The 23,721-nt window shown below is 42.1% G+C and overlaps 1 protein-coding gene across 1 annotated transcript in view; it reads left to right on the top strand.

The window, feature by feature from the left end:
- The first annotated feature begins 3,846 nt into the window (after nt 1–3,846).
- The window catches only part of ADAMTS19 (ADAM metallopeptidase with thrombospondin type 1 motif 19), a 209,874-nt gene continuing 189,999 nt past the window's right edge, over nt 3,847–23,721 (top strand). Inside the window, exons 1-2 of the mRNA XM_075272292.1 lie at nt 3,847–3,995; nt 8,673–9,310. Coding sequence (XP_075128393.1) covers nt 3,908–3,995; nt 8,673–9,310 — 726 coding nt within the window. The 5' untranslated portion in view covers nt 3,847–3,907. The remainder of the gene's footprint in view (nt 3,996–8,672; nt 9,311–23,721) is intronic.

The following is a 23,721-nucleotide window of genomic DNA, read 5'->3' on the forward strand; positions in this document are numbered from 1 at the left end:
AGGTGGAAACAAAAAAGATATATAGAATTTCATTTGTGAAAAGTGACTTTCCCTTTGCCTTGAAATGATAATTTTTCATGATGGAAAATTAGACTTGGTAAATGTATTGAAATACCACAGAGTTTTCTGATAAACCACTTCACATTTTTCTCTAAAACATGAAAATCGAGTCACAGAAAACCAACTAAGATAGTGTTTATAATTAGAGATGGGTGAATCGAAGCTGACGAAGTAGAATTCGATCTGAATTTCAGGAAATATTTGATTCGCATCAAATCCGGATTTCCTCATGCTTCATGGGAATGAATTAGATTTCTTCCTAAAATGACTGCTGGACACGTTAGGAAATGGGGTCAGGAACTCTGGAAACGCAGATCACCCACATTTCCATGTCTGCAGCCAATCAGCAGCCAGCCAGCCCTGTGATGCCACAGACCTTTAACCCATTCACAACCGCCCACAGTATCGGGAGCAGGTATTAGCTGTAACTGACAGCTAACACCCAGCTGCATAACCCCCAGTTGGAGCACAGCTCCGATAGCGGGTTTTAACCCCTTGGATGCCGCAGTCAAACATGACAGAGGGTTGCGCAATAATAATGACCCCCGACACTTCCTGCGGCGAGATCGGGGTGCCCTCATGCATTTTCAAAGAGAGATAAAAAAATCATACACAAAGTTATACGTTATTTATGTAGATGAATGCTATGCAAATTTCAAAATGATATGCGAAGGTGAACATATGCTATACTATATGTCCATATTTACCAGCTTACTGGAATAAACTGCACATAGGCCAGGTTCACATCTGCGTCCCAGCCTCTGTTCTTCAGGTTTGAAAACTGTCCGGTCGTGAGTGTCTGTGAGCGTTTTGTGCTCTCCGCGGCGAAACCGTTTTTTTTAACCGGACACAAAGTCAGACATGTAGGACTTTTTGTCCCGTTAAAAAAAAAACGGTTTAGCTGCGGAGAGCACAAAATGCTCACCGACGCTCACGGACGGACACTCTGTCTGTTCTTTCTTCTGTCCCGGTTTTCGTCTGTATGTAAATGAGTTCTCTCGAAGCACTGGGGGCGTCCCCAATGCTGTGAGAGAAATCTCCAGCGCCACCTCCATCTTCATCAAGAACGGACTCTCTGCGCCTCTTCTTCCGGAGCTGGGTTCAAACTTCTATGCCTCAGGCAGAGCCAACTGCGCATGCCCACAGGCCACAAGAAAATGGCCACTTACTGTGTAAGCGGCCATTTTTCTTGTGGCTGTGGGCATGCGCAGTCTGCATTGCCCGAGACCTAGAAGTTTGAACCCAGCTCTGGAAGAAGACACACAGAGAGGCCATTCCTGAAGAAGATGGAGGTGGCGCTGGAGATTTCTCTCACAGCATTGGGGACGCCCCCAGTGCTGCGAGAGAACTCATTTACATAAAGACGAAAACCGGGATTTCTACCGAACGACAGTGTGGAGAAGACATCTAAAGACAGGAGAAGAATGGCCTTTCTTAAGGTTATTCATATGTGTGAACTAGAAAAAAATGTGATTTTAATGGTAGAATCCCTTTATGATATACACAATCTAATAACTTCCATTATATCATGGCAGCTGCTTGGCCTGTTATGTGACCTCACATGAGTAACAATCCATTGGTCCAATATCTCCTTTAAAAAGGCTATTCAGGCACCGTAAATGTTAAATTAAACTACCCCCCCGTTTTAAAATAATAACTTAAAAAAGAATGTTCTCTACTTACGGAACGTGCACACTGGGCGGGCATTCAGGGTGTGTCTTCATCTTCTTCCCCGCCTCTTCTTCATCTGACGTCCTCCGGTCCCGTCCTCCTCCGGCGCTTGCTCGCGGACACTGATAAAAAAAAAATAGCCCGGGCGCATGCGCAGTAGCCGTAGTAGAAGCCGCGTGCTACTGCGCATGCGCCCGGGCTATTTTTTTTTATCAGTGTCCGCGAGCAAGCGCCGGAGGAGGACGGGACCCGAAGACGTCAGAGGAAGAAGAGGCGGAGAAGAAGAAGACGGCGCACCCTGAATGCCCGCCCAGGGTGCACGTTCCGTAACATTCTTTTTTAAGTTATTGTTTTAAAACGGGGGGGGGGGGGGAGTTTAATTTAACTTTTACAGTGCCTGAATAGCCTTTTTAAAGGCTATGCACGCATATGTGGGGCTCTATCAGCATGATTTTGCTGATAGAGCCCCTTTAAACACCATTCCATAGAACTATTCAGAGACAGTCGAAGCCCTTAGACCCATTTCCTGAGATACAGTGCTAAAGGGCAGTAAAAAAGGTTTCATTTACTTGAATATTCAAAAGAGAATGTCCTGTAATTCAACACTGACAGTAACTGTGTAAATGCAGACAGATGCTCTTAAGGAAAGTAACACTTCACTGCTCTATTTCTATTGAGATAGATGTGCTCTGTTTTCATTTTGCACCTTATGGTATTTATCATTGTGACATGATCTTTGTATTCTATATGTTATGAGAGCCATACATAATGAAAACATGACTGTATTTCTCTAGTGCTTATATAAATGTAGCTAGCCAAAGACACAGAATAACTATTAGTTTAAAGAATAGTGTCTATGTCCAACTAGGACGACCTGGTCAAGGGCCATTTTTGCAGAAGGGATGGAACTGATTTCAGTCCACTTATAAAATGGGAGCCTTCACACGGAATAAATGCGTGTGTATTTTTGCAAAATACACGTGTAAAAATATATGTGTAAAAATAAGACTCCCATTGACTTCAATGATATTTTTTACACGTGTAAAAATACGCCTGTAAAATGTCATTGAAGTCAATGGGAGTCTTATTTTTACACGTGTATTTTTACACATATATTTTGCAAAAATACACACGCGTTTACTCCGTGTGAAGGCTCCCTTAACATTGTATATGTTTAGTAAAACCTGTTAGTTTACCTGCTGAAGCTTAATTGGGGTAGGAATGAGAGTAAGGTTTCCTTTGGATTAAAAATGGTCAGGGTTTCCCCCTTTGTAATAAGGTGAGAGGTCACTGGTCTATGTCCACATGAATGGTCTACACTGAACAGTAACTCCAATTGATACTTTCCACCACATGCTGACGAGTCGTTTGACAGTGCTTAATAGATATAGGCAGGAAAGGAAGAAATGCCGTTTATACAGCGATGTAGTATGAATTGCAGAAAATGAACTTTGTAATACCTAGAAAGCATTGGCATTGGCCCACTACTGCTGCTGATCTGGAAGTTCATGGTCTCTTGTGAGACTCTGCAGTCCTACCTGCTCCCATTTCACGTGCAATTTATGCTAATAATTCAGTGCCTGTAGCCAATGGGATATGATGGAAGGAGAAAGCCCCCTCCTCTGTGAATGTATGAGCTTGTATAGCCACCTAGTTAGTTACAGCATTCTCCCTACTTCTCCTCCCCTCCTGCTGCTCTTATAACTGTGTGAGGCAAAGATAATGTGTGCAGTATTCAGTACAGCATGTGCATGTGTGTGAGTGCAAGCGAGATCTGATCTCTTTCCCTCTTTTGTCTGCTTTGCAGCTGCTTTATATTTCTCTCTTCCTGCACAAAAACCTCTTTTCTTTCATCTGTCTCCCAATCCAGTGGGTTCCTTCAGTAGGAAGCTCTAACTGGATTGTTCTTATAAGGAATCTGATTTGCACCAATAACACTACAAATTCACTCTTTCATTGCAGAAGAATTACTTGAACCAAAAGTTATAATTTTCCCTTTTTTGCCCCCCTTCAATAAATCCACACAGACGACGGTGGAAAAAAAAAAAGGCAAAGTTGTTCTCTGGGCAGTGATTCACTAACTTTGCTGGAAAAAAAGCTGGGGAAGCAAGCAACACACATTGGCAGATTTAAGACTCTTTCAGCGTCTGTTCCATGTGTTTAGACCATTAAGTGGATGGGGCAAGAAAAAGGGATGGGACTGCACTGCAACTGCTGCCTTGTCTATCTGTTCTTGTGTATCCTGTCATGTAGGACCAGTACAGGTAGGTGGAACGATTCTGTTGTGTGCATGTTATCTTCTTCAATGCATTTTCATCATTGTCCAGTACATAGATGACTAGTAATGCCATCAGATCATCCCTGCAGGTCTTCTGTCATCTTTGTTACTCCACTCATGTCTTATTGCATTGCATGTCTTTATACGTTGCGTGTCACCTTAATAATTAAAGCTAGCTCTTTGTGCTGCATGCACATTGTCATGCTGAGGTCTAGTGCCAGCTATACACTGTAAATTGGCATTTATTGCCTCTTATTAACCTCTTTTAAAATATAACGTTACAAGGTTTCTTCAATGTGTATGGATATCTTCTAGTATTAATGTTCTCTATACCAGTCCTACATTGACTTTGCAGGAATTCTGTCTTGAGCCTTATTTCCAGAGCGTCTTTAAAAAATGTGTAGAATGTATCATCTGAAGAATATAGCGTATCACCAAATCATTTCACTCACTGCATGCTCAGATTCCCAGGTCGACATGACTATTCATAGGTTTTGCTGAAGGCAAAATACACACAGACTTGCTCTCTGTCTCAAGCTGCTGTAGTTGGGAGGTTTGTCAATGAGTAAAATGACAGCAGTTAACATTGAATGAAATCTGAACGGCTGATATTAAAGTTTCAGAAGTGTCACTTTCCAATAGATTATGTTGTATACATTATAGAATTATCACGTGGTGCTTTATAGAATAATATTTTTCTATATATTAAAAAAATCTATATATTTCAGGGTTGTCCCAGGTGGTTCAATGACATTAGTATGCACATAGATTTTATATTGTAGACTTTGGCTTTTTTCTAGGATACTGAATGATAGGACAATGATCAAGGGTATATGTAATATAGGGGCAGACCATAAATCTACTGTTGGGTTCCAGGACATGGATCCAGACTACAGTACATGGTTAAATCCCTTATTTTAATGCCTTATTTGCACAGATCCTATACCATTAGTGAAAAAAAAGATCTATTCAGCAATTACAGTAGTGATAACACATGACAGATTACGATCATAGCTAAGAATTCCTCCACCCCAGTAGTAACCATACAGTGGCCATAAAATCTTTGTTCAGCACATACTCCCAGTCCTATTCAACTTTCTCTTTCCTTTTACCCTGTGTTAAAGGGAGTCTATCATCAGTAAATTGGTTATAAACCAAATCCCAGTACCTTGGAGAGGTGATTCTACAGTTTCCAAATATGCCTGTGTTGTTCAGCTTTGGAGCTCCATTTTTATATAAATCACAATTTTATTCCTAAGCAAATGAGAGGGAAAGTGTTTTGGGGCGTGTCTTATCTTGCCTGGACTTTGGTCTCACCTCTATATTGCCTAGCAAGCTATATTCATCTGATTTACATATGAATAATTGACAATTGACATGAAAATGGTGGCCAAAAGATGAATAATAGAGGCATTTTTGGAAACAGAAACAACACAATGCAAGTGTTTATCAACTCTAGTGTTTTGTATGTTGGTCTTGATAGTCCCGGTGCTGCTTTAAGATTTGCCTGATTTATGGCGCAATGATAAATTTGGCATGGTTGAAGATCCTACCCACTGAGTGCCCTCATCATGGTAAGAGCAACTTAGAAATGCCACCATGCACTGGCACTTTTCTATGCCACCAATGTGATAAATCTGCATTATTTCAGTATATTTCAGCTTATAGAGAACTCTTAGGCTGAGTTCACATGGAGCTTTTTGGTACTGTAAAATGCAGCGTTTTTTTAAGCAGCATTTCTACCATGGCCAAAAAGCTGCATTTTTGCAACATGGCGCCCTGTTCTCAGAGGGGTTTTCCGGTCCCAAATGAAGTTTTTATATTGACAACCTATTCACATGATATGTTATTAGTATGTGATCTGTGGGGGATGCAATACCCGGACCCTATACAGATCAGCTGTTCCAACAGCCAGCAGTCTCCATCTTCCAGACGCTGGTGCAATGGACAGAGAGTGTGTGTAATCTGCTCCTAATCAGGTAACAGTTGTGGTGCTGTAATTCCTCACAACCATCACTATCTATTGGACAGGGCTGCAATACTACTCCTATTACTTATATAATGGTAGCCTGCATGTGCTCCCCTTCCACTGCAACACCTCTTGGCACTTGGAGGCTCCTGCGTGGGGTCCACTTGTCAAACTCCCATGGATCTCATGCTGATGAACTATCCTGTGGATAGGTCATCAGTATGAAAACTCCTTTTGGGGTAGAAAACCCCTTTAAGAATAAAGCTCCACGTAGTGGGCTGCAGCGAAAAAGCACTGCAGGAAAAATGTGAAGGAAATGCATTGTGGTTTTTCCTACAGCGCTTTTCACAGAAAATCCATAGCGTTTTCCTCTATAGACTTTCGGCTTTAATTATACCTATATGGAAACCGCCAGCATTTAATAAACATGCTTTTTTTTCTGCAATGTGTGGATGGGATAAGCTACAATTCCATTCACTTTGCAGGGACTGTAGACACCATGGTTTTAGTAGCTATGTTTACGCCACGTGAGGCCCCCTGTGTATTGATTTGTGAAATTATTTTATTCTAGTAAATTTTTAACATTGGTCTCAGGATAAAGAATGGAGTTCAGAAATGTTGTACAGTCAGGGTGATCATAAGGTATGGACACTCATTTCAGATGAAACCCTGTATGGTGTGGTGGTTAGAAGCAGGTCAGCTCTTGCGCACATGTACTTCTGTAGGTGTCGACAGTGTATGATCACTCCATGCAAGGCTTACAATATTTCTGAATTCCATTATTGATGTATGCCTGGAACGATATGAATAACTTGCTGAAATAAAATAATTTCTTGCACATTGAGAGTGTTGTGGATTTATTTCCTGCTTATTCTTGTCATTCTGACAACAGCTTAGGGCTTATTACAGTATATCCATACACTGTTTTGTTGAGTTAACAACCAGGATTCAAAGGAAATAGCTCTTATACACTGTAACAAACCCTCAGGATAGGTGAGAAATTGGTGCTGCTGATGTGTTAAACTGACATAGGATTTTGTAGATTTCATAGCAAACCCTCAGCTTTGAGAAGAAATAAGTCAGGACAGGTGTTTTGCCTCTGGGTTCAGCATTGTTTACATTCAATGACAGAAAGCAGAAAGTTCTAAAATGGCGAGAAATTTCAACATATGCTGTTGTCTATTTACTCCTCACACAATGCATAAGATTTATTTAACATAAGACTGCACCACTGTACAAATAATGTATGCAGAAAGCCAGTTTAGCCAATCATGGATTATTGATTAAATCTGCCATAAAGTCAGGAGCATGGGTGTAACTAAAGTTTTGTGGGCCCTGGAGCAATCTTTTGTACCTCATCCCTATAGTGAATTCTTGATAGTGGTGGTTATGGGTGCTAACTTATGGTTGCTTAGTATGGTTAGGGTAATCTGTGGGTCTCCTTGGTTTATGGACCAGGTGGAAGTTGCAATACTGATGCCAGTGCTTATAGGCTCCCTAAGGCTCCTGGGCCTCAGTGTGACTGCACCCTCTGCACCCCTTCAAGTTAAGCCCCTGGTCAGGATATTATAATTCAACCACTGGGACGCCAGCAATGCCCAACTAAAATAAAGTCACACTGGCACTTAGTAATGACAGTAGTCCATGTAACAGAAATTCAACACATGAGAGTTGCAGATATTGCTATTGTTGATTTTAGAGTCCTCACACATTCTGAGATTGTCCAATCAGTACTGACAATGTAGGTACACTGTATAATCCTAGATCTGAAGGATGCTGAGAAAAGCTGACATGTGGGGGGTGCTAGGTGTCAGACCCTGACATATCCGATATTGGTGACCTATCCTGAGTATAAGTCACCAATATCATAAGGATGGAAACCCTTCTAATTGGCAATTAGCAAGTGGATCAAAATTAGCAAATGTGATCTGATAAGAAATGATAAGGACACAGGGTTATTTTGAGGGTTGTCTAATTTGATGGTTTTGTGTACTTGACATATTTTATTGTAGTGTTTTATCTTGTAAATGTGAAGGACAGGAATTTCCTTAGTAATCATAAGGTCTTATCTCTACATCCTTGGAAGCAAATTTAGGTCTTTAGCAGGAGAGATAATAGCTATGCAAAGGATTTACTACTAAGGATAGAATATATAGTGTTCACTCTTTCATTCATTCATTGATTCAGTCACTTTTTATGTTCGACCAAGACTTCATTCAGAACAGGGGACAGAAGTCCTGATCTTTTGAGGTCTGAGTGGCCAGTTCTATTCTATGCATAGAGTTTTCTCATCTATGCTACTTACTTAGATGAGAAAACCCCTTTAACAATAGCCAAGTGGTAAGGTTCTCAATATGCTTTATTCAAAATCTTAAAACACCATAGAAATGCCTATCCCAAATAATTTTAAAAACTAGGAGAAAGTGTTACTTACTGGCACATTCTGAAGGTCATACTTCAGTATATTCAGTATGAAGGATGGAATGGGATCATGTCTTGGGAGATTAGAAAGGCCACTGCAAAAGTAAGACATTATGATATCTCACAGCAGGATCTACTCTTGGTACTTAATCCTAACCCTAAATATCACCATGTGCACAAGTTATACGTCTGTATTTTTAGACCTTATTTTGATCTTGGTACAACAATCATTGCCATTGAAATAATCTTCTGCCTTGACATTATATTTTTAAGGTCTTACTTCATCCTCCCATTGGGATGAGGAATGGGAAGTTGTTTATCCCTCAATTTGGGGCCCACAAGAAAGATTACAAGATGAAAGGACCAATGTGGAGTCAGGCGCTCAAGATGCCTATAGAAACCATAGCAGCGAGGACCGTCCTTCACCAAACAATCAGGCTGCAGTTAGTTCAAGGGAAGTTCGTTCTGTGTCCTCTCTTTCCTCTACTCCAAAATATTTTCAACGACACATAGATCAAGACGATGAACTATATGAAGAACATGAGTCCCATGAACTTTCCCATTTTGCTCCTCTTCCTTGGTTGTCTGGAGTAAAAGCGGTAAATACATCGCCTCCTAGTATGTCTTCACCCACTTTAACATCCCAATTTGGAAAATTTAACAGTTCTACAGTCCAATCAGTAGATAATGCTGGAAAGATGAAAGTGAAGATTTCTGCCTTTGGGAAGGACTTGTATCTTTTACTGAAAAAGGACAACCGCTTTTTGTCTCCAAGCTTTGTGGTTGAAGAGAGGAAGAGAGACAAGAAGGAATCACTGAATACTCTGCATACAGATAGAGATTGCTATTATAGCGGCACTGTTCTTGGAATTCATGGCTCATTTGCTTCCTTCAGTACATGTGGTGGATTGGTAAGTTCTGAGGCTAAAGGTAAAAGCAACATTTTTCAGTTTAACTCTATTGACATAATAGCACGGTATACAGATGGAGCCACGTTTAACATGACTTTTAATATGTTATTTAAACAGTTGTTAATCACTTATCAGATTGAAGTTGAAGATGGCTACATCTGTATTTTCATAGATAAAACCATATTACATTGACAGACCTGGCTCACTACAGATTTCCCTTTGGGCTTACACTCATAGGTTACTGAGCTTTATTTTGTTATATACAATGGTTCTCAGTTAACAATATGAATTGGTTCTGGGGCCATTGTAAATGGAACATTTTGTAATTTGAGGCCATATCTATATGAAAAACTAGAAATTAATTCTCAAGCTTCCCAAATATCAGCTCAAAATTGAAGATTGTCTCTGTTCAGCTACTACGTATGGAATGGAGCTGTCTGCCTCCTGCTCTGTTCTTTGTGTACCAGCTGCTGAGCTGATCATTGGGTTTGCCAAGTATCAGACCCCCACCAATCTGATATTGATAACCTATCCTTAGGAAAGGCTATACATTTTCATAGCCAGAGACTCCGCTAGAAGCATATCTAACATAAATGAATCAGGCCCTTCTATGTAAGAGCCAGCAAGTGTTGCTAGAAGTGCATGAACCACTTTCTGTTAAACAGGAGCTGTGATCAACCACAAGATGCTAAATGGCATATATCAGCATTAGTCTTTTATGCATAACATAAAAAATAACCATGTTTAACTAGTGTCCAAAGGAACATCTTGTCCTGCCATGTGTAAACTGGTATTGTGCATTGTATATACTACAGTCTTATATGTCAGAGAAACACTGCTAAAAAGTCAGTCCTTGTATACTAAATGTTTATGTCCAGCACAGGTATTTTCAAATGTGTCCTTTCCTAAAGTTCATCTTGGCTTTAGATGTCCATATATGTGTGAATGAGATGACCAGCTTTTCCAAACTATATGATTTTGCAATACTCTATCAAAAGCTGTGTATCCTATATGAGTGTATGAGTAGTCACCTGGTGGTTGTGTTGTGAATTGCAGCCTGTGAAGAGTTTGAATTGATTTACTAAGAAACTGACATTCTTTATTAAATTTGAGTTATGGTAAGAGGGGACACAGCTGTAAATATACTATAGATTGTACAGTGTCTAGAAGGTCTTTTGGGTTTGCTATACAAAACTGTTAGTCTGTACTTAGATTTCATAGACACTGCTAATTCTCATAGGGTAGTTCACATTGGAAATGGATTTACAATGGTTTTGTATTGATTTCTTTGATCTAAAGATGGGTATTTAGTAGTTTAAGCTGATAACACCAAGTCACTATTTAGTATATAGTTCTTCATCAAAGGGAATGGCATTTTGATTTACAGCACAGAAGGTAAAACCTAGAGACATAATTCGGATGATATATAATCCTTCTTGTGCTTGCCTGTAAGAAAACACTTCCGATCTGCATGTTCATACGTATACATTGCCTGAATCATTATTCCAATATAGCAGTGTTTACAAGGAATATATATATCATGCATGGTAAAATAGTGCAGACTGGATAAATGTGAACAAGGTTTGGTCAGCCATCATTTCATTTGTTATTTAAAATGGTTATCTCATCTGAACAACCCCTTTCCATATGACCAATATGGAAGTCATAATCTCCTGCTTGGAATACCCTTCTATGAGCCAAAGCCACTAATAAGGAGCAGATCTCACAATGTCAACCCTGACCTATCCATATATTGCTTAGCATTGTCAAACATGTATGTTAGTAAATGAATCCGGGCTGATAGTTTGGGACTGAATGATTGTAGTGAGAACTACTGTATGACACTATATTTTAGATATCAAGAAAGGCAGCCATGGAAATAATTTAACTTTATAATGGTGTATTTTATTATATTCCTCAAAAATCTGAGATTTGGAATGTTGCAAAATATTTAAGCTATATCTAACTCTTTTAGTATTAGTATTTAGTCTCTGTAGCATTTACTGCCATGTTACTAGCATTGTGCAGTTGTAATTCTTTAGGTAATCAACTACTTAAGAGGTGGCTTCGAAATCACCCCAAAAAACAAAGTAAAAAATTGAAAACAAGCAAGTCCCAGAGATTCTCAATTGGATTCAGGTCTGGGAAGATATCCCACTCCAGACCATCACTGAACCACAGTTAAACAGATCATGCTGTATGATGTTGCAGCCAGCATAACATTCACCACAGTATCTCAAGACTCACTTAGGCCACATGTTTACATGTGCATAAGTGCTATTTGCAACTGAACTAGAGCCTATGGCACCAGGGGTTCACTGAAATCTCAAATCCAGGAGGACAGTCCTGAATTTCAGGTGCTGTCCCACAATCCTGTGCTACAGGTCTCAGTTTCAACTCTGTATCCTTAGCATGCAGACAGTGTTGAATACAATACTGGAGCACAAAGCCTTCAGCTCTATCACTTTGCTCATGGAAATGATTCACAAGTTATTCAGTAATAAAACATAATCTATATGACTGTATCTAAGACCTTATGCACACAGCCATGCGGTTTTACATGGACTTAATGCCCGTGAAAATGTTCGTGTCTGTCAGTGCAAGTATATAGATGGCCCTTATTCATATTGCATGAATATTGGTCACATTGCCATTATAACACCGGTGAATTTCAATGGATATATTCACATAGCACTATTTATGTTCATTTTGACAGACAATTCATTGTGAATATCAGTTTTTTTGACAGATGTGAATGTTTGTTTGTTTGTTTTTTAAATATAGATTTTGAGCCCCCTATAGGGCTCACAATCTACATTTTTCCCTATCAGTATGTCTTTGGCGCATGGGATGAAATCCTTGCAAACACGGGGAGAACATACAAACTCCTTGTAGATGTGCTGAGCAGGACTCCAGCACTGCACGGTTAAAGGGATCCTATCATTTTGACTCAATTTTGTGTGCTTATCACGTAGGAATAGCCTTAAGTAAATCTATTCTTCTCCTACCTTTAGATGTCTTCTCTGGGCCGCCATTCGGTTAAAATCCTGTTTTTCGCCAGTATGCAAATGAGTTTTCACAGCACTGGGGGCGGGCCACATCGCTTAAACAGCACTGGGGGCGTCCCCAAAGCTGCGAGAGAACTCTCCAGATGGCAAATGGTAATGGTTCCGCAGCCAAAAAGCACTGTGGTAAAAACCATAGCGGCAATGCAACAACAAAGTCAAGAGTCAGTACAAAAAGAATGGAAAATATATAGGAAATTCTTATATTCTCCCTTCTGCTCAATCCACTCCTTGCTTTGGCTCAAAATATTGCAGCAAAATCTGCAACAAAAAAATCTATAACGAAGGGGGCCACACGGTGGCTCAGTGGTTAGCACTGCAGCCTTGTAGCGCTGGGTCCTGGTGCTCAAATCCCACCAAGGGCAAAAAACCATCTGCAAGGAGTTTGTATGTTCTCCCCATGTTTGCATGGATTTCCATCCCATATTCCAAAAAAAAGACATACTGATAGAGAAAAAATGTACATTGTGAGCTCTATGTGGTCTCACAATCTACAAAAAAAAGAAAAAAAAAAATCTATAACGATAATAAAGCGTGTCACTATTTTGGAAGTTCAAATGAGTGCCGAAATTTCTTATTTTTTGACATGGCAATGAGAGGCCTTTTCTGTGCCTTTTCTGAGCACCTTATCTTAAACCGAGTGACGGTATATTACAATCAAGATGGCCACCTATATCTATATCTGTTAAACGCATCAGCTTTTTTAATGTTTTTGTGTAAAAACTGATTAGTTTAACGGAAACAAAAAAAGGTGATGTGAACGCTGCCTAAGCTTGGTCATAGATTTGCTTTGGTCATTTCTTACTATTAATGTAAATCACACTGTAGAGATAGGATAGATGTGATGTTTGTCTGGAGGTTGAATTGACCTTTTCTGCTTCTGAATTTCATAAAGGCCGACGAGTAAACTTTTTTATGGACATTGTATTTTATAGGACATTACTATTACTAAATGTAGAGAAATAAACAGAAATGTCGGAGTACCTCAGGTTACATAAAACCGTATGACAATTACCGTACTCATACATACATTCAGGGCTGGCGTCAGCGCACGGCATAGTCGGGCAAGTGCCGGGGCCCACAGAGCCTCTGGGGGCCCCCCGGCACTTGCCCGCCCCAGCACTTGCCTGTCCCAATATCAGCTCATCGGCGTCGGACGGACGCCGATGAGCTGAATTAAATACATAAGCGATTAAAGCAGGAGCTGTGTGTGAGCTGCATTTATTTATGTATAATAGTATTTCTATCTGTAATAAGGGTAAAAAGTCATTTAATACACAGTCAATACATCAGCAAATGCTGGAGCACACATAAACTATTGGTACACAGCTGGAAACAGAATCGGGGCCCTGAAATGCAGCGCTAATACTGTACATCAATGAGAAGCACTTTGTAAAGAAACAGATGTATCCATGGCCATATCCACAGCCATACCCACGATGACAGAAATGAATAGCTCTGGAACAAATGTTTTTCTACTGACCAGATGCATCTGTAAACTAATCTTAGAGCAATATGGGAATGGTATAAAGTACATTGTTTAAGTGCATGTGCCTTACATTGAAGGCCTTGTTTTATCAGGATAGTCCTTGGGATATAATATAATAATAGTACAATAGCAACAATATGGGATTAGCAAGGGAAGTTTATGGGTAGTGGCCCTGGGTTTTATAAGATTAATGCTATGAGGTCTAAATACTGTACTGCATTGTTAGCCATGTTCATTAAATACATCTTGAAGTCTTTAGTCATTGTCTAAGGGGTTTCCAGTTTTAATAGAGTGTAGAACTGTGTAAAGGAAATGTTTTATAGCTTTATAATTTATCTTATTCTTCTGTTTCTCCCTTCTTGCTTGGTGTGAGTGAATAAGAACATTTTGTTTATACTCAAGTAGGCCTCAAACCTGTACAAAGTTTGTTCTGTTCTTAGCCAAAAAGTGGATACAACAGTATGCAGCCTAGGCAATGATCTGCGAGCTGAAGAGACTGGACTCCAGGCTAATGCAGTATATTGGAGCAAATTGTGGCTGATGTATTTAGTTTACAGAACGTTGTATAGAACAGAGGTGTCAAACTCATGGTTATGGTTGCCTTCAAAGGATTGTTTGAAATTGTAAGAGCGTATAAAATGCATAATGTATAAATCTAGACTGGTGAAATCTAGTGGCAAGATGTGGGATTCAGGCACAGATGCATTAAAGGAGGCTCCGTGCAATATAATGGTGTTTATCTGGATTGTATCTGTAAACTGAGGCACTGGATATAAATGGGCCAGAATTACACATGTTGTATGATGCACAAAATGTAAGTGTGCCAGTAGGCTTTCTATGGTTTATGTACCTATCTTCTAAGTTGCTGATGAAGTATTTCAGTTTGTTCCAATAGAGAAGTTATGGTGCACCGCTTGGGTAGTAAAAAGCCATGATGTCCTTTAGGAGCATTCTAGACAATGAGCATACCCTTCCACCTTTCCACCTTAGTACTGAGCTTCCTACCTTAGGGTCCTGGGTAGGGCTGTCAGAGTTGTGCCACCACCTGAATTGCTGAACAGAGCAGTGTGGCTGCATGTGCCAGATTTTAGAATCCAAGATGGCACCCACTCCTGGTGCTAGATGCTTAGAGGCCACCCGTACCTTTACTGCTTGTCTCAACAGATTCTGCTTGAAAAAAGACTTTTCTACCAAAATTTTGCAACACTATGATCTGTTCACAATATTGTACCACTCTTTTTATTATTTGTGGATAGCTACACATGGAACTCTGCTGTATATCTATCTTTGTAAAGTATAATGTCACACTATAAGAAGTGTATACTGTGGATTCCTTATACTGATTGTTAGATTGGAGAATCCACCCACTGAGCAAAACAATCGCTTGAGTGTACGGCACCTCTACTATTACTAGGACTGATCTTGTGTCCTGCCATATTGTAGTAATACCTGTGGGGTAAAGACGCCTGCGATCACATAGTACCCACCCATGTGTCAGTCAAAGGGATGGGATATGCTCCTGTGTGACAGACAGTGTTCCAAAAGATGTCAGCAGCCATTTTTCTGATGGACGATTGTGGGAGTCAATATCTAAAACAGTCAATAGAGGGTGCTGCTCCTACATGCCCTGCCAACAGCAGGACAATAAGCCCATCCCATCCCTATCCCCAAAAAGATCCCATCCCTCTGTCTACAGCCAAAGATAGGGTTAGTCAACTGGAGATGAACCTTTTAGTTCTCTGCAGTGTCAGTCAGCACCTTTTGGTGATGGTGATGAAACAGACAGTAAGGATTTGTGTCCTGTATCTGCTGTTTATCTTTATAATTGAGTTCTAGGCTTAGTGTTCCTCCTGTGAATACAGGGCTATAGAATAGCAGAAAACTGGAACTTTTCCCAGTGAGAAAGAAAGCTTACATATCCATCCCTGGTGTTGGAGATGGAGACAATATTAAACATGCATAAATTATTTTTATTCACTCTTGTAATGTTTCAACTCAATCAAGAGACAATATGAAAGGGGTGCTCCAGTTTTTTTTTTTTTTTAACCCCTACGGAGGCCAAGGATCCAGCAGATGGTCTTCATTTTGATCTTTGTTTACCTTCTGCCTCCATATGAGCTCATCGGCCAATCAGTGGTTGATGCTTCATTTGTACAGGATATCACTGCTCAGCCTCTGATTGGCTCGTGTGTTAGGAAGTTTGGGGACCCCTAAATGATATGTTACAGACCTACTCTTCATAATAAAGTAATATTCTCGTAGTATAGTCTGTGGTATGTAGCCCAATCTGTAAATCTGTAAGTGCATTTATTTTAGTTGATAAAAGATGTAATATACAACATGTAACATACAGACATACAATAATTTAGCTTAACTTACAAAATGAAACATCTTTAAAGATACATAGTGTTTGATCATTTTCTGCAGATAATAGTGGTCTATAACATGTACAACCCTAAAAGCAGAAAAATAAGAATGAAGAGTCCAAAATCAATAGTTTATTCATGGTATCACATCAGCTTATTACACAGAACCAGATCTAATAAAACAGCTGGGGTACAGTACACAATTCACCCCAGTCCACACATATAACCATATGCACCCTACTCACACATGAGCAAATATTCCCCCTGTCATGTCTGGTCCCGAGCATTGTACTTCAGTACACCTTAGTTCTCAGCAAGGTTCCCCTCTGGTCCCGATGGTCCCCTCTATCATTCCTGGTCCACAACATGGCTTCCCCGCTAATTCCTGGTTCTCCTTCCATAGACATCAACATGTCTTGTCTTTACATTTCCCCCTTCACTGATAACCTTGACCATACCTTCTAACATTACATTTGCCCTACTACACCCATTTGGAATAGGGTTTATATAAATTCTGGCAATTTTTGTGACCTATTCCCAGGATTGGTATTGTAAATAGAGATGAGCGAACACTGTTCGGATCAGCTGTTCCGAACAGCACGCTCCCATAGAAATGAATGGAAGCACCTGCACGATGACCGGCCGCCGGCAAAGTGTACGTGCCAGGTGCTTCCATTCATTTCTATGGCAGCGTGCTGTTCGGAACAGCTGATCCGAACAGCGATCGCTCATCTCTAATTGTAAACTCAGGACTATTGGCATCTATACCTGATACCTCAGTAACTGTCTGCAATCTCCATTGTTCAGCAATCATATAGGTAGCTCATGGTAGTATGACATAGACTTCACGCTTCCCTTTTGTGACAACTTCTCTTCTTCTCCCATGATGTAGCATGCGGCTTCTCTCTCCTAATGTCCCTTACTTAGACCCTATCAAAATTTAATATACAGTGCAATCCAATGTGTGATCTTTTCAATCTTTAAAAGATTGCTAAAAAAAGTGGTCTTTGGTTGAAATTGGAGATGAGCTGCTTCTAGAATGACAGCTAAATGACAGAAAAAAAAACCCTGATTTTTTTATGGGGATCTTGTCAAAGGTTTGTTCTTCTTGGGTGGTTTCACAGTTATTTGTATGTATGTACAATGTGCTCCCTCAAAGCAAGCAGCAGTAGATATAAGTTTTGGTGGAGTTTTTGTTAAAGTTGAAGTCTCTCAGTGATAAATGACCTCATAATTTCAAGACTTCGCACATATATTATTTAAAAAAAAAAAAAAACATGAAAAACAATGCTACAAAACAAAATGCAACTATATGTTGCAGCTTTTGCTGCTTATTTTTTAAGACAAAATGTAGAATGGTTACAAAAGGAAAGGGAAGTATATAGGAATTCCTTAAATCCCTAACTTCTGCTCAATCCAGTCCTGACTTCGGCTCAAAAAAACACAGTAAAATCTGCGACAAAAATCTGCATTTTTGCAACATGGGGCCTCAGCCTAAAGAAGAACTTTACATTATTATTATTATTTTTTTTTTTTTTTTTAAATGTAGATTGTGAGCCCCACATAGAGCTCACAATGTACATTTTTCCCTATCAGCATGTCTTTTTTGGAATATGGGATGGAAATCCATGCAAACACGGGGAGAACATACAAACTCCTTGCAGATGGTTTTGTGCCCTCGGTGGGATTTGAACACCAGGAGCCAGCGCTGCAAGGCTGCAGTGCTAACCACTGAGCCACTGTGTGGCCCCCTTTTACATTATTATATCCACTACCAAAGAACATATGATTGCTTTGTTTTTAGCAGTCATAGAACTGTACAAAGCAACCTTGGTCTGCACATTATTTGTGAATCTAGCCTTATATTTGCCTTGATGTTTCTATTGGTAATTTCGAGCAGTATAGCTCAGTAATGTGGAGGGAACATACTATTACCTAGCTCTGATTATGACACCTTCTTAGTCTTTGTTATTCCATAGTACTGTGAGAGTGCTGCATATTCTTTTTTTTTTTTAATTCAACAAGTTTTATTGAGTTTTGAACAAAATATAGTAAACACGGAGGAGTACAGCAAATTGAGCATGAAATAACAAAGTACAGTAAACACAGTAAGGGTACAGGTAATAAACAATAATCAGAAGTCGAGAGTGAAAAAATAACTGCTAAAGAAATAAGTCAATCAATACCTATACAAACGTGTAGTATGACGCGTAGGGAAGGGAGATGCAGTATTGGTATTGAGGAGCGAAGGGTAGAGACACGAGGAGAGGTCCGGGTAAGTGAGACATGTGAAAACATGTCTCTGGAAAGAAAAACAAACAGAAGTGTGGGACGCGGGCCCCGCGGGACCCCATTAATAACATTTGTGAACTGGAGTAAGGGAAAGAAAGAAGGTGGACGAGAAGGGGAGGGGAGGAGAAGGGGGAGAGGGGGGAGAGACAATGAGCTATTGTGAGTGACGGGGGGATAGTAGGCGAAGAAGAAGGAGAAATGGGGGGGAGGGGGAAATGGGAAGAAGGGGAGTCGGAGCTGGGAAATAGAATCAGGGAGATTGGGGGGAGGATATGGAAAGCTCACCAGAAGGCACCTAGGATCCGGAGTTGATAAGTACCGAACAGCAGAAGAGAGGGGAGGAAGGGGGAAGGGGGGGGGACGCGGAGCATCAAGTGGGGCGGTCTAGCCAGGGCAACCAGATTTGGCGAAACCTATCATGCGACCTATTGGCCCAACTAAGGAGTTCTTCGAACCTTGCGATAAGATTGACCTTATGAATCCAATTTTGGGCAGTCGGGGGGACGGTTTGTAGCCAGTGAAGGGGGATGAGCGTCTTCGCAGCAGCCAAGAGGTGAGAAATAAGGATGTGTTTAGAGGGGTGGTACTCAGGTGACGATGCAGACAAGAAGATCATAGCCGGAGTGAACTCAAACTGTGGGTGTCCAATAGATCTTATCGTGTCTCTAATGTCAGTCCAGTATTGTCGGATGAGTGGGCATTCCCACCAGATGTGTAAGTAAGTACCTTCTGCCTGAAGGCATCTCCAGCACTGGTTCATGGGGGCAAGACCTTTACGGTGCAGCCAGGAGGGAGTGCGGTACCATCTCGTTAAGAGCTTATAGTGGCTTTCCTGTAGGCGTATGCATCTGGATGGGCCGTGGGAATGCTGTAAAATAGAATCGACCACATGGTTCGGAAAGACAGTGCCTAATTCCTGCTCCCACGAGTCGATAAAGTGCGGTTTGTTATAGCGGACAGGGTCAATATAGCTTTGTAAAAGACGAGAGGTCTTCCTGAGGAGGGTGGTTTTGGAAACCATCAGTTTCTCAAACTCTGTGAGTTTAGTCCTGAGTGTAAATTTCTGAGGAAGGAGGCTTAAGCAAGTTTTCAGGTGCTGGACATGGAGGAAGGAGAGAGAAAGGTTTGGAAATAAAGCGAGAATCTTAGGCAGCGGCAGGAGACCTTCCCCAGTCGAAATGTCCAGAAGGGTGGTGGAGCCAAATTTGGACCACATCTCTCGATAAGGAGCGCCATCCAGTCCCAAGAGATCCGGGAGAGCCAGGAGAGGCATCAGCAGAGAAGGGGCCGGTGCAAGAACATCCCCCAGGTCCGACCAGAGAGACATTGGGCCTTTCAGTAAAGGGTTAGATTGCAGCGATTTGCCGGCCTTAGAAGCAGGGATCCAGAGGGCGGGCAGAGTGGGGGGGGCACTCCGTGGTGACAGGAAAAGAAGGGGCAATCGGGATCTAATAGGGGAGGTCAACTCCAGCCACCATGCCAGTTGATTCGCTCTGTAATATTTGCGGATGTCCGGGAGGCCTATTCCACCCGAGTGTTTCCGTTCTGTCAGCTTCTCCCAGGCAATCCTCGGGGTTTTGTTCCGCCAGATGAACCTGGAGAAAATGGTTCTCAAAGATGTGAAGAAGGAGGAGGGTATGAAGATCGGGAGCATCATGATCTTGTATAGGATCTTCGGGAGGATGTAGGTTTGTATCAAGCTCTTCCTCCCAAACCAGGAGAGGGGTAGCAGTGTGTAAGATGCAAGGGATCTCGAGACCTCGTCAAGAAAAGGGGGAAAGTTGCGTGCATAGAGGTCCGAGACGCGGGGAGTAAGGTGGATACCAAGATATTTTAAGCCAGAGTTGGTCCAGGAGAAAGGAGTGGCAGATCTAAGTTGTGCCGCTCTGGATGCAGGGAGAGAGATATTTAGGACCTCTGATTTGGAGAGGTTGGCCTTGTAACGCGAGACGTTGCCAAATTCAGAGAGTACCTCAACTAAGGCAGGGAGGCCTTCTTCGGGGTTCGTGACAACAAAGAGGACATCGTCCGCATAAGCCGTAGAGTGAAGGGTCAGATCACCCACTTTCAAACCTTGAATCCTACAGTCCTGACGGACTCTCTGGAGTAACGTTTCCAGGACCAGAATGAAGAGCGTTGGGGACAGCGGGCATCCCTGCCGAGTCCCGTTAGTGATCGCAAAACTGGGAGAGAGAATGCTGTTTACTCGTAACCTGGCCGTAGGCGAGTTGTAAAGGGAGAAGATGGCATCGACAAATGGACCCGGAAAGCCAAACTTAAGCAGGGCGGATCTCATAAACTGCCAGTCCACTCTGTCGAATGCCTTCTCAGCATCGACACCTAAAAGGACCAGGGGGGTGTGGGAGGAATTTGCCAGGTGTATCAATGGAAGAAGCTTGGCGGTGTTGTGCCTTCCTTCTCTGCCATGCACAAAGCCCGATTGTTCTTCATTTACTAGGGCGGGTATATAGGACTGGAGGCGCTTGGAGAGAATTTTGGCCCAAATTTTCACGTCCACGTTGAGCAGGGATATAGGGCGGTAGCTGCCACATGCGGATGGGTCCTTGCCCTCTTTGGGGATAAGGGTGACATGAGCCTCCTGTGCTTGACCTGGTAGGGGTTCACCTTTCAGAAGTGCATTACAAAGTAAGGAAAGTTGTGGGGAGAGTACATTTTGGAAGCGCTTGTAGTAGAAAAGGGGTAGGCCGTCCGGGCCCGGGCTCTTACCCGTTGGGAAGCTACTCAATGTATCGTTTACTTCTTGTAAGGAGATGGGTTCAAGAAGAGACGAAGAGGCCGAGTGGGGAAGTTTGGGTAGAGAGAGGGAATCAAGGAATTGGGTCATTAAAGCGGTCCTCTGGGTCTGGGAATGTTGACCATCTTCCTGCTGCAGATTATACAAGGAGGAATAAAAATGAACAAAGGCGGCTGCGATTTCAGAAGTGTGAGTGACGATCTTCCCTCTGGAATCCTTAACGCTGGCAATGTAAGACTTAGCTTTGTCTTTCTTAATGAGGTTGGACATGAGGCGTCCTCCTTTGTCCCCATGCGCGTAAACAAGTTTCCGGTAGTGAAGATGATGTTTAGCTGCCTTCAGGTTGAGAACATCACGAAGTTTATTTCTTAGAGATTCCAGTTCTGCCTGAAGAATCAGGACCTGGGATTTTTTCCTGATACGTTCTATCTCAGCTATGCGTTGAAGGAGATCATCCACTTCCTTCTGTCGGGTTTTCTTCGTTCTGGAGGCCAAGGCGATCAAGACACCTCTTATGTATGCCTTGTGGGCTTCCCAAATGGAAGCTGGACGGACATCCGGTGTAGAATTTAAGCGAAAATAGACTTCTAAATGCGTCGTGAGAAAAGAGCGGTTTTCCTCCGAGTCAAGTAAAGACTCATTAAGTCTCCAGGACCATTGAGGACGCGGCAAGTGCCCAAGCCGCAAGGTGAGAGTTACCGGGGCGTGGTCAGAGACCGTGATGCAGCCGATGTGGGAGGTTAGAAGGTGGTCCAACAGGGGACGGGAGACGAAGACATAATCTAATCGGTGAAAGGAGGCACGAGGGGTCGAAAAGAAGGTGAAATCCTTATCGTTGGGGTGTTGTGTCCGCCAGGCATCGAGAAGGTTCATGTCGTGGAGGGTAGCCATAAGTTTCCCCAAAGAGCGCTGTGTGAAGGTGTGGGTAGGAGAAGAGGAGTCGAGTTGGGGATTAAGGGCCACATTCAAATCAGTGCCTAGGATAATAGGACCCTCAGCGAATAATCTCAGGATTTGGAGGGCGTCCAGGATCCATTTGATTTGACCTTTGTTCGGCACATATAAGTTCGCTAGGGTGTAGGGTTGAGCGGCGATTGTCCCTTTAAGGAGCAAGATCCTGCCCTCTGCATCAGCAAATCGGTCCAAACAGGTGAAAGGAATGGATTTATGGACAAGTATAGAAACCCCTTTAGAGGCCGAAGTGGGGTGAGGATTATGAAAACACATGGGGAAGTGTTTTTTAGGGAGCAACGGGACGCGACCCTCCTTAAAATGTGTTTCTTGTAAGAAAGCAATTCCTGAGTTGAGTTTATTCAATAGAAGCAAGATGTGATGTCTCTTTTCAGGTGAGTTGAGGCCGTTCACATTAAAGGTAGAACAGGTGATTCGAGCCATAGGAGCCTCTGGTGAGGGGTGAGGGGTAAGGTGCAGGGAGGGAGGGATGAAAAATAGAGGGTCGAGAGAAGCAAAGATGTGAGGGGGTGGCAGCGAAGAGAGGGCAAGGAGGATGGGCAAAAGACAGGAAAAGTGCGCAGGAGGAGAAGAAGCGGGAGGCCTAGAGGAGGTGGGGGGGGAGGAAGGAGGGGGAGAGGATAGAAGGAGTTCAGGAAGGGAGAAGGGGTGCCGCGGGGTCCGCGTCTGAGGGAGGGGGGGAGTTTTGCGGAGCTACAGCCAAAGGCCGTGGAGGGTGTAACAAGGGTAGTGGATTAGATCTGCGTATCCACTGAATAGATAGTGAATAACGGAAAGACAACAAAGAGACAGCAATATAAGGTAATGAGCGAGTAAATGTTGTCAGAGGCGGGGAAAAGAAAAAGTCCTGATCAAAAATCGTGTCCAAACAAACATCTCCATAGAATTCGGATTATAGCGAAATAATATTGCAACAGAGCAAAAGTCATAATAGCAATAGTGAGGAAGAAAGAAACAGGGGAGGAGGGAGGACGTGGATGGGCTTGTAGGATGTGGGAGTGGGGAAAAGGGGGGACAGGTGGAAGGTCCACAAAGACAGAGTGGGAACTATCAAGTGGTGAATGACATGGAGGGAACCTATGAGGCGTCTGAAAATTATAGCAGTGCAAACAGAGGTCGGGGGGGATGATACAGAAGAGTCACAGTCATGGGAGGTGGTGTGGTAAGGTCTGATAATATGCGACATGCGGATAAGGAGGCGGGGAGGGGGATGGGGACAGGGAGAGAGGAAAAGAGAAGGGGCGGGCGGAAGGGGAATAATGAGATTGGAGTGGAGAGTGCTGCATATTCAATGCTTCCTGGAAGTAGATGGAGTCAAAGCTTTGGAGCCTCCTCCAGATGTGGCCTGTACATTCCATATGAAGATTTTCATGTGCTGTTTTTCGTGATTCCAGACATCTTAAAGCGATCAGAATATGATGGGAAATTTCTATAAAAGTGTACCACCATAATCTTTTTTTTGTTATGCCAAC

The sequence above is a fragment of the Leptodactylus fuscus genome, chromosome 1 (assembly GCF_031893055.1).
Source record: "Leptodactylus fuscus isolate aLepFus1 chromosome 1, aLepFus1.hap2, whole genome shotgun sequence".
Lineage (NCBI taxonomy): Eukaryota > Metazoa > Chordata > Amphibia > Anura > Leptodactylidae > Leptodactylus > Leptodactylus fuscus.